A 12,085-nucleotide genomic window follows, 5' to 3' on the forward strand; every position below is an offset into this window, starting at 1 on the left:
CCAGAGCAGCACAGGCACTTGGATCCAAGCCCCACCCTGGGCCACTGCCCTGATCAGGGCAAGCCTGAGCTACTCTGTGCTACGGGGCTCCCAGTGACCCACCTGGCCTCCCTGAGTGGGGCAAGGCCCCTTCCCCAGTTCCCACTCTTCATTCCTCAGCATGGGAAATCCCCAATTGCTGCCTGTCTCTCTTGAGACCCTCCTGTACCCAGATTCTCCAGGGTTCCCAAGAGCTGTCCACCTGGTGCCACCACTGTGAAGCTCTCCGTCCTACAGGGATTCAGACAGACTAGGCTCGTGGCCAGCCCATGGCACTGACACACAGTGGCTCGCCTTGTCTGCACCCCAGGACACCCATTGTTCCAGGCAAGGCCCTAGTTGCGCAACAGGAATTCCACACTCCAGAACATGGAGGGGAAGCTGCCTCTCCTCCAGCCCTGGCTCAGCCATCTGCCCAACTCTCTCCAAGCTTTCCTGGCAATCGACTTTAGTTACTGACACTCCACCCACTCTGTTAAGGACTGCTAAGTCACCCTACCCACTCTGTTAAGGACTGCTAAGTGTTCCATCAGAGGTCACAGGATGAAACGTAATGCCTAGTGCAAAAGGGTTTGGACACACAGCACTCAGGAGGTGACAGAGGTCAAGTGAGTCACAGGATGGGGCCCTAACTCAACAGGACCAGTGTCATCAGGAGGAGGACAGGCCACAGGAGGACAAGCAGGAAGTAAGGCCTGGCCCAGACGACCCTCCAGCATCCCATCTTGGATGCCAGCCTCTAGAACGGGAGGGACACATTTCTGCTGCTCAGAGGCCCTGTCTGTGGCTCTGCTCAGACAGCCTCCTGGAGCAGCACATGCCCAGTGGGAGGAGCTTCGGCCTTTGCCCACTGAGCACCCCAGCTCCATGTCCCCAAGATAGGAAGTGCCATTGCCAAGGGACCATGAGACCCCATAGCCACACCCCCATAGTCACACCCTTGCTCCTAGCTGCCTAGTTAAGAAGGGCTAGTCCCAGTGGCTCCTGCTGTGCCTGCGCTGCCCCCAGGTGTGCTGAGCCTGGGACGGAGCCTGGGCATGGTGGCACAACCCTCTAATCCCAGCACTGGAGAGACTGAAACAGGAGGATCACTACCAGTCTGAGCTGCAAAGTAGTGAGACCCTGTATCAAAATCATAAATGGAAAAAACAAAAGGGGGGCTAGTCTTTAGGAAAAAATAACAGTTTTAAGAAGATTTGTTTTGTTTAGTTATAGTATTAGAAATGGTGGACATAATTTTAAAATATTTCATTTATTATCCTATTAAGCAGCTGTTGTTTTTATCACATTACTATAATTATTGTTTACACATCCCATATTCCCTTTTATTTAATTTACAAGGTAATGAAAAATGCCCTGAACTGAGAAACATAGAAACATTCTTGGGAAGCATCTAATTTAAAGGAAAATGGGTTTGAGATATAACTGAAATATCATAAAACTGAATAATGCATTTTTATTAAAAACATATACTGAAAATAAGTGCTGTCAATCTATATTTTATATTATCTGGCTTAAAGGCTATTTAGTTCTGTAAAAAAGAACATTTTTTCACTCCTATTAAAACACATTTGTGTATTCTTTGCATAGTATCACTCATAAAATGTTCATTACATACCAATCTTCATCAATATGAAAAAAGCAATGGGGAGAAAAACAAAGGAAAATGTTCGGCTCTCTCTCAGCCAGGAAGGTGCGTGACTTACACAGGAGGCCACTGTAGTGAGCGCTGCTTTCTGTAACACCCAGAAGAGATGCCTGCTGGGTGTGCCCATGCACACCTGTAATCCGGGCTGCTTGGGAGGCTGAAGCAGGAAGGTCGCGAGTGTGGGGCCAGCCTGGGAAACATAACAAGACCTTATCTCCCAATTAAAAAGCTGGGTACAAAACTGGAGGCTCCTGAGTTCAACTTTTGGTACCACTGAAGCAGAAGGGGGCAAATTTGCTACACAAAGTCAAAAAACAATCTCCCATTGTCACCCAAAGAGAACCCTAAGTCAGTAGTCAGTATGTTTTCATTCCTTCCTTCTATATGACAATGTAGTAAATTAAAATAAACAAATAAACAAAACACAACAGCCCTTTGCAGTTTTCTTTCATGGAATATTTGAAAACCGTCATAAGCCAAAGGCCCAGCCCCACCCCTGAGGTGCTCCTTCCCAGCGGGCGGAGATGCCTGAGCTCCAGTGCCGCCGGTGAGGTTGGAGGCAGCGCCTGAGCCACTCAGAGGCCCAGGCCAGGCTCTGCAGGGCGCCCTCTGGCCGCTCCTCTGGGGTTTAAACACAGAAAGGGCCCTTATCCAGCCAGCGGCCGCGGGCTTCACTCCATGTCCGTCTGACGCTTGCAGGGACTGTGGTGTCTCCATCCCTAGAGCCCTGTTCTTCAGGCAGGCTGAGGACCACAGGCTGGTGCCGACCAGAGCACAGGGCGGTGTGCACAGAAGACCCACACAAGGGACCCGCTGAGGAGGACCTTGTTTTGTTTTGTTGCAGAAAACTAAAAATTTTCTCTTCCTCAGAAACAACTTCAAAGTGGCCTAAGGGGGACATTGCCAACCTAGCCTGGGGACTCCCACTTCGGGCTCACTCCTAGCAGAGGCCTCCTCTCTGCACCCTGCCACAGTAGGCAAGGATCCCCCCTCCCCCCACTCACATTCCCTGCATCTTCTCCTGCACACCAGGAGCTTCCTGCCGTGCTGTGAGGTCAGAGTCATCCTTTTCTCCTCAGAGCTCGAAGCCTGGAGCCCGGTGCATAGTTCTGCAATACATGCTTCAACTAATTAATTTAATGAATTCAGCATGGGCCTGTCAAGGTGCGAGAGAAGAGGCGAGGATCTGGCACTCGTATGTAAATTTTATTTATGCAGGGGTGAGCTGCCAGCTCCGAGTGAAGGCTGATTATGAAGCAGAGATGTCCCCATCCCAAGGTCCAAGTGCGCTTCCGGGGTTAAAACAACACACAAGCAACAGGAGTGAAAACTGCGGATTGGGCACCCGAAAGAAAGGAAAACCACATCGGTACCCCATGCTGAATGTGGGCTACACGTCCCCCAATCTGAGCACCTTCGTGACAGTGACATAAACCTCACAAAAATTCCAAACTGGTAAACCCAAGTTGTAAGAGATGAAGGTTGGAACAATGAAACTTAAAGACAAAGACAGAAATGTAGCATAGAAAGCCTGAAGCAGTCACAGGGACAGGGAACAAAAGCAACTTCCAATAATTTGGAAACAATGAGCAGATTTGCAAAAATTTAATATAGGAACCACTTTCTCTGGAAGTGTGGCCTTAAATTCTGAAGTCTGGAACCTCTGAGAGGAGGAGTACGAGGTGGGAAGGAGCGGCTTTCTCAGTGAAGGAGAGCCTCAGAGATGTGCAATCCTTTACGGGACACTCAAGCACGTAGTCACTGTCACACAGCGGCTGCAGCAGGATCGCCTCCCCTCTACTTCTGCCTCAGTCCTCAGGGGAAGTCACGGCCCGGCACTCCCTCGGCGGGCGCCCGCAACACCTGCAGCCCCCAGAGCTGCCTCTGCGTCCGCAGCCCCGCCTCTCGGCCACCACACACTGCCCTGGGAGCATTCTGCCAGCCTTCCTGCTGGGGCTGGTGGTGGGCCGGGGCCCTGCGGGTACCACAAGTGCTCTGCTGCCTCTCCCTGGGTTCCAGTCAGGCTCTTCTGCGGGTGGTTGGAGCAGCAGCCACAGACCTACTGAAGCTCAGATTCCTTGAGCCTCTCTAGAACGTTCTGCCTACGTGCATTCAAGTTGTTCTCCAGCCCTCAGACTTCTCACGATGCTCCTTTATCAGTCTAAGGCTTCAACATCATCTGACAGAAACAACAGAGATCTTTCCAAGACATATTTCGTTGGCTTCCATATTGTTTACATGATTGAAAACTGACAGCAAATATCTCTGTAAGCATTCAGGAGAGGGCCTGTGGGAGGCCTTCCTTACTTTGGACCTGTGAGTTAGCTCACAAGGGCCACCAGGACCCTATTCCCAAAGCCAGTGGCCTGAGTAACAGAAACCCATCACGTGACAGCTCAGGAGGCCAGAAGACAAGGTGTTGGCAGGAAACGGGTTGGTTCCAGGCCACTGCTTTGGCTTCTCAGGGCTCATGGGCAACCCTGGGCTTCCTTTTTTTGGTACTGGGGATCAAAGTGAAGACTTCAGCCTTGCCAGGCAGGCACTTAGGCCTGCTGAGCTATATCCCTGGCCCAAATTAGGCCTCTCTGGCCTCTGAAGGATGGCCCTGGCCTCCACTTTCAGGACAACAGGATGTTTTCCCTGTGGGTGTGTTTGCTTCCAGTTTTCTTTCTTAAAGGCTCATAGATTAAGTCAGATTAGATTAGATTACTTTAGGTCTGATTACCCTACTCTAGGATGATCTCAGGTTAAACCTCAGCAGTCAGGTTTTCAAGGCTCTCCTCCCAAACCACCTTACTTGGTAAAGGAGCACTGGAAGGTCAGGACTTCAAAATGTTCATTTTGGAGGGTGGGGCTCCACCCGCGAGAGTCTCAACCAGCAAGTTTTAGAGCAGATGAAGAGTGTAGTCCAGTTCCAGAGCTTCTACTGTAAATAGGTGGATCATGAGCAAGAACACGCTGTGACACACTTCAAGGACTACGTATGACAGAGTTATAAAACTTGGAATCGTATTTATTTTGTAGAAGGATATTTGAGAAAAAGGTCATTGCAAGGAAAGGCCCAAACAAAATTAATCTTGAATTCATTATCCTTTAATGCAAATTTCTCAATTAAACTTGTATAAACAAATTAGGTGTTTGCAAAATCTCAAAGAAGTCATTATCTAAATATCCTTAATTCTTACTCTTACACTGTTCTTATAGCTAAAGAACTGTAAAGCAGAATGAGTAAATGATATGTTTCATACAGTCCTTTATACCTTGACAAGGCTAAGTGTCTTTGCAAACAGTGATTCCAATCTGCTTTCATTTTTTTCCTGGAGTTTACACGCATTCTCATTCCACAGGGCAGCGTGGCAGGCGGGCACCGAGATCAAGAGGGGGCTTCCCTGTGTTCACGCAGCATTCTGCTCCACGCAGAGCAAGGCTGTCCTCTTCTGATCCAATGTCCATGTAATTGCACTACAGAAGATGTGTTTCTGCCCCCCCATTTCATAGAGGGCTCAGAAGGCTGCAGAAATATCTGACACTTGGTTGTAATATTTCTCTGATCCCTCCTCATACACATGCACACACATGTACACGGCATCACACACACATGCACACACATGTGTGCACGCATATGCACACACACATGCACACAGACACCTACTCCTCCAGCCTCATTTTCATAGGGACACAAAGCCTGGGATAAAATGATGGTTCATTACAGTGGTACAGAGCTCTTATCTTCATCCGGCAAGAGTCATTTCCTTCCAAAGATTGAAATGCAAATGTGAAAATTAATGATAACTGCATTATCTGATAGCAGAGATAATACCAATTCACTGTCAGAGTAATACACAGTCATTCTACGATTTCCCCTGCTTCTCACAATGTTCTTCTTACTGTCAGACTGTATCTATGCTTAACTATGTTTCATAGGTGTCTGTTAATTTACTTCAAATGGCATTTCCCAGATCTTCTATCTACCACATTTTCCCAATCAAAAAGGAAACGAAATCAGCACTGTAATCTTCAAGTCCTTCTTTGGACCAGTAAAGAGGGGGAAAAAAAAAACTGTCATTAAGTGTGTGCTTCTCTGTCATAGAGGTCTTCCAGCTTCCATTCTACTTTATGCAAAACACTCCCCATCTTTCCAGTTCACTTTCAGCACAGAGCGGACACAGCCCAGCCAGCTGCCAGAGCCCAATGCTCAGCACAAGGCACCTTCTCCAGCGAGGTCAGACCACCCTGGTCCACATGCGACAAGTGTGCGTGTCTGACTTTAGCCACCTGGTCTTGAAAAAGTCTGTAGAACTCGGCCACATTTCTGATCAGGTAGAACAGACCATGGCAAACATAATCTCCTGGTGATTTTTACATAACAAAAGTATTTTGGGAAGTTTATTCACAGGACTACCACTGAAGGAAGGTATGTAGAAACACACTGCAATGGCTGCTAAGGTAGTGGTCAAAAACATACAGTAGATTTGAGGAAGAGCTACTGTGTGTTTATGAGGCTCTGGGCCTCACACCTTGCATGTACAGTCGCACTAATGAGGCCACAACTGTTACCAGCCCCGCCTGATACACACCAGCTTGCTCAAGTCCCATAACTAACAGGTGATGCAACAGCAAACACACAACTGATGCAGAGGCAAGTGTGCCCCTTTCCTCCACACACTGCACCCTCACAACGGTCACCTGTGATGCCCCCTCAGCTCACCTTTAGCAGAGAGCAGTAAGGTTTGATGTTCCCTTATATGTAATTTTAATGGTTTCTCATTTTATTGCATTAATTCATCAAATCATCAATAAGGGACTGGTTTTTCTACTCTATTTTAGTGACCCATGCTTAATATATAAACATCAAAATATATTTAAATAACAGCATATATTTATCTTTAAAAGTTTTTGTCAAACAATCTGATGGCTCAAAATTCCTGCCTGGAATGTACACACGGATACACATCATTTCTGGGGGAGCATATGACTTACACGTCCCAGTCATGTTGGCTTTCCTCTTCTAGTTATGCTACGGTTAAGGCAAGATCAAATTCATTCAGGACTGCACCAGACACACCCATTTTTCACTTTCCAAAGTGAAGGAAGCGGCCAAGTTTTCTTAACAGAACCTAGTGGGCTGGGCTCCTAAAAGGTATCTGGGTGGCCCAAGGGACTTCTGCAGAGCGAAGGTGCACGGGCTCATCCGCCCGAGCGCTCGCCCTCGCCCCTTCTAGCGCCAGGCACACAAAGTGGCTCTTCACACCTCGGCCTCCAACATAGCTCGAAGGAGTTGCTACAAACATCATTTTCAGAGTAGGATCAGCATTCCAACCACTGCTCAGTGAGAGAAGGTAGACGGAATAATGTCTAAGAAGTTTGGTGCTAGGGTCAGAGAAGGCCACCACTGTGGAAAAGTCCCATGTTCGCTCAAACCCTGTGCTGGATACTGTGACCATCTTCTCTTTCAAATTCTATCCCTACAACACTATTTCCAAGGAAGTATTATTATTGCCACTTTAAAGTTAAGGAAACTGAGGCCTGGCTGGTCAACATGACAAAAGTGGCATGGCTGCAGGTGGCCGTGAGCAGATGCAGACACAGACCTGAACCGGAGGCAGGAGACTGTGGGTCCAGCAACCGCTGGCAAGTGGGCTTGGCCTCTTCATCTCAGAGCTGCAGCGCATGTGGAGAGCATGGTCACGAGCCTTGCATCTGGGGTCCAATTAGAACGTGCAACCCACAAGCAGACTGCTGATAGGACAGCCTAGATCTGACGTCAGCATGAGGCGTGGAAGATGCTCAAGGGTGGGCCATGGCGCTGGTGGTCACTGTCAGCTCCATCAGTGGCCACTCCACTCTCCAAAGCCTGGCCTTGTTTTCCTGCTGTAATCAAACCTCAACTCACTCTGCACAGAATACTTCCTTTCTACTATAATATATTTAATAAATGTGAAACTTCACTACCTTCATTGGCTTGTCTCAACCAACTCTTTTTTCAGGAAACCAAGGGCCTATAAAGCTATTCTAGAAGGAGTCCCAGGAACCTTCCCCAGTTCTAACTGCACAAAAAAAAAAAATAAATAAATAAAAAAAAATAAAAAATAAAAAATAAAAAAAAAATAAATAAAAAATAAAAAAAACAGTTATTCAATAATTAAGTGTATACTGTTCTCCATATACTGAAGGGTTCATGAAGCTGACAAAACATGATGCCTGTGAAGGCGGTAACCAAGAGGAAGCTACTTAACAAGGAAGAAAATGATACAAGAAAAGCTTGGGCAAGCCTGGCTCGAAAGGCAGAACTGAACAGCAGGTACTCCAGGAATTAGATCCTAAGCAAGGGAGTGTTCAAAAATTTCTGTAAAAGGAAAAATTGACAATGAAATTTAAAATTAGATATGAGAAAGCTGAAATACAGAGAGTGGCTTTTCTGCTGGCCCGAACCTTGCTGGCTTACTGCGCGTTTGCCTTTCCTTCTGCACAGTGCAGAAGAAGGTTTAAACAATTGCAGACAGTTAGGCCTTACGGGATTTTACCAGAGAAATATTTACAAATGGAAGCTAATTTTCCTAAAGACTGTTTAGACTCTACCTAATGATTTAGAGTTAACGGTGTGTGCCGCAAGGGTTTCTGGGTGCACCTTTTCATTGAATAACAAATAAGGGGGCAGCTTTGTACACTGAGGAATGCGCATTTGATGAAAATAGAGGGGCCCAGGCAGGAGCCAGCTCGTTACTGAAGGGGGCCACTAAGGCCTCTGCGGAGCTGTCTTCAATCAAACTCTTCAGAATCACATAAATCCTGATCCCTCGTCAATGATGTCAGCTCTCAGCTTGAAATTCCTCAGATAATTTCCTCGTCTTCGGCTTCTGCTCTATTTTTAGAGAAATTTCTCTCATAGGGCGGCCCTCAGTAGTGGACAATGGGGCTTTGAGGCCAGGGGACCTTGAAATCACACCTGGCTCTGACCGCAAACTTCAACTAATAATCGCTGATTAAACCGAAAGGTAGTGCTAGCAAAGTTCTCCCTCCGTAGTATCAGACAGACCACCAGGCATTGAAAACTCTAGCAGGATGTTTTTTCTTTCCTTTTAAATCCATTTTATGTGAAGTTTTGTGATAAATGTAACGCAACAGTGAATTTAGTGTTCCTTTTCATCTATCCGGGCTAACGTACAGTTAAGTACGTGATACCTAGTGTCTTCTTCCTTAAGAGGCACTAACTTCAAAGCCACAATAATCATTACTAGATTTCATGTGCTTGATTTGATTCATTTTTCTGAAAGTTGGGGATGTTACATTCTGTACTTCACAAGGAAGACACAGGCCCTGCGAAATTCCGGCTGCAACCTCCCAGTGGGGGTGGGGGGCTGGCAACGCAGAACAGAGACCGGCGCTGGCCCGCCGCCCCAGCAGCCACGACGGTCACCTTCCGCACACCCTGGAAAGGTGCCAGGACTGGTCTCTGAATAACAAAACTTGAGGTGGCAGTCCTGAAGCCAATGATAGTTGTACCACAGCAGGAATATAAAAATATCTTCCACACACTCTCAGAATCTCCTGAGTGAAGGAAATGAATGAATATTTCACCTTGAAAAGCAATAAATATTCGAGACATATTCTTTTGTAATGGATTAAACTCATTAATTCAGGAAGGATAAATAATAAAACCTTTCTTTTTCTTTTCCTTCTTATTTTCCTAATACCTAAGGAAACAAATGTGTCAAAAATTTTGTAACACACGGAGATAGAATTTTCTTCCAAGCATACCTGGTCAGAGTCAGACATTTTTCCTTCAAAGTCCTAGCAAACCCACATGTCACCAGAGGGGGTACAAGTGCTGGCACCAAATCCAGGGGGGAAATTACATTGAATCAAAGACAGCAGAACTGGACTTAAAACTAAGACCTCCTCTTGATGTCAGTGTGATGCGATTCTCTGCCTTTTTCACCCTCACTTTTTTCCTTCATTTTAGCCAATAATTCACCTTGACTCCTGGAAAAGCATCCTGAAAGGGTGGCACTGGACTGGGGCATCCATCACCTCCTTTGTCTCCTTCTCCTCCTAGGCCTGGGAAGCCAGAGCCCACGACAGAGGGAGACCTCGGCCACGTACCTGCCCCACGGAGCAGGAAGACAGGACGCAGCTGTCTGCAAGCAGAACTGTCCGCAAGGCCTCCCAAACTAATTCTGCATGTGTGCACTCATTTAATTCCATGTACATAAAATATGTAATCCCCACACTCCAATTAATTATGCTATTGCCATGTGTAAACTAAGACTTTTGCCCAAAGTCTGTTTCTTGCTCTTCTCTTTTAATCAAGGAAATTTTCACCGCATTGATAAGTCTGAAGCATCATTCAATGAAGTAAAATATCAGAAGCCTGCATCTCCTTCCAAACTCTTAAAATGTGCATTATCATATTTTAAATATCATACAATTTAACCAAAAACCTTGAATAGCATTATGCTACAAAGTGCAGAATATAAACATTTGTGTGTATCATGAATAACATTAGAAATGACATCATAATAATCAGATATACTGTATCTTCATTTTTGTTTGCATTATATTTTCCAGCTGCTGGTTTCAGAAAATTACCACTGGATCCCTCTCCCCTTCATGCACAGTAGAGAGCAATTTGCAAAGTCATGCAAGGGTGAAAATGTGATTTAAATACGGGGATCTTTCTTAATGAAAAATGTTACTGCCTTGGAAATTATGGCTGAAACTATTTCCAAACCCGCTTATATTTTTAAGCATTATGACCTAATGGCTTCCATTTATGAAATCACAATCAACAGTAAGCTACTTAGGGACAAACGGCAGGCTATGTACCCAGAGTTCCTATAAACATTCTAAACTGCATAAAACTACCTGGGTGATCTGGAGCATTTTTGACTGTGTTTGCTGTTGTTGTTGTTGTTTGGTTTTGCAGTGATGATTAGATATCTGATCCTTTAAATAAAAATTTAATTTTATTCATGAAAATGGAAATGTTGCCAAACTGTTGAATCAAAAAAGGATATCTCCTGATATGGCAAGCTAAGTATATACTGAGGTTCAATGTCTAAATTATGTGACTAACTTAAAAAAACAGCTCTGGAAGGACCATTGTTTCTGACTTCATAAGCCTTCAAATTGTGCCAGTATGAAGTCAGATAAGCTTAAGGGATCTCTGCTCAAGGCAAAGCAGCGAGGAGACTTGGCTACCTGATATGAGTATCAAGGAAAAACAGGTGGAAATTTAAATAGAGCAGACACCTGGTTTTTAAGTTTATGTAACAAATGGATAAGTATCTTCTTTAAATAGTGATATTTAAACACCCAGATAAATAGGAAACAAAATAAATATATCTCTCTAAATAAATGTATCTCTCTCTATATTTATATATCCAAATATAGATATCTATCGATATATCTCTAGCTCTATCTATCTACTTATCTATTTTAAATCAGAGTTAAAAGACTGCAAGTTTCCCAAGCCAACTAAATTTTAATGGCGGGGGAGAACCTGACTTTCTTAGAAAAAGCGTACGATGGTTATGGTTATGTGTTGCTTTTCTGTCCTACCTGGGCCATCCCAATCCTCCGACTCCACTGCAGGTGGCCCTGGTTTCTCTGGCTGCGTGTCCCCATCTGACTCCGCCGTCTCCTGGATCCCTTCATCATCCCCTGAAAAACGCCAACATGGAGAGAAACAGAAGAATCATTAAGAGAGATCTGGGACTCCCTGACCCATGCAGAGGGCTGTCTTCATGATAGGGCTAAAGATTTGCTACACATATTGTTGCCTGGTAAATGCCCATCATTAATTGTTTTAATATTTATTGTGGCTTCACTATAAATAAAATCATCATAGAGATGGTAGACAGCAGAATAACAGAGGGTGAAGCCAGAAAAGAAGAGCCCAACATCAGGGCCGCCTTGCCTTCAACCTCATCCTGCTAGCATTTGAGAGCAAATGGCCCACCCACCCTGTTGTCCTGGACGCTCCATTTCCCACATATGCCCAAATTTCTAATGGTGTCCATCTCTTCACATCATTCCTCAAAAGAAAAATACTCAACTTTTGAGATGTCAGAACAGCCTAGAAAACACAAACTTTCCAAGAAATCACTATTACCTATAAGACATTCATCTGATGTTGAGCTCATTTGAGCCGTAAACTACATCCATTTCATACTCATGTAAGTGTAGCACTATCAATGAATTATTTTGAAAACTGGAATGAAGGCAAGGAGAGCAAGCAGACATGCAAGGACTCTGCTGTCAAACCCATTTCTCAGCCAGGGGAGTGCTGGTCTCAGGTCAGAGCCCACAGGGCTGGGGAGATAGCTCAGTGGAGTAAGTGCTTGCCTGGCAAGTGCAAGGTCCTGAGTTCCATCCCTGGTACCACAGAAAGAAAGA

At 45.3% G+C, this 12,085-nt stretch overlaps 1 protein-coding gene across 1 annotated transcript in view; it reads right to left on the bottom strand.

The window, feature by feature from the left end:
- Zfpm2 (zinc finger protein, FOG family member 2) overlaps nt 1–12,085 on the bottom strand; it is a 349,596-nt gene that overhangs the window by 299,155 nt on the left and 38,356 nt on the right. The window contains exon 2 of the mRNA XM_004642269.2: nt 11,249–11,350. Within this exon, the coding sequence (XP_004642326.1) occupies nt 11,249–11,350 (102 nt within the window). The remainder of the gene's footprint in view (nt 1–11,248; nt 11,351–12,085) is intronic.

This window comes from Octodon degus, unplaced genomic scaffold (genome assembly GCF_000260255.1).
Source record: "Octodon degus isolate 3935 unplaced genomic scaffold, OctDeg1.0 scaffold00148, whole genome shotgun sequence".
Taxonomy (NCBI): domain Eukaryota; kingdom Metazoa; phylum Chordata; class Mammalia; order Rodentia; family Octodontidae; genus Octodon; species Octodon degus.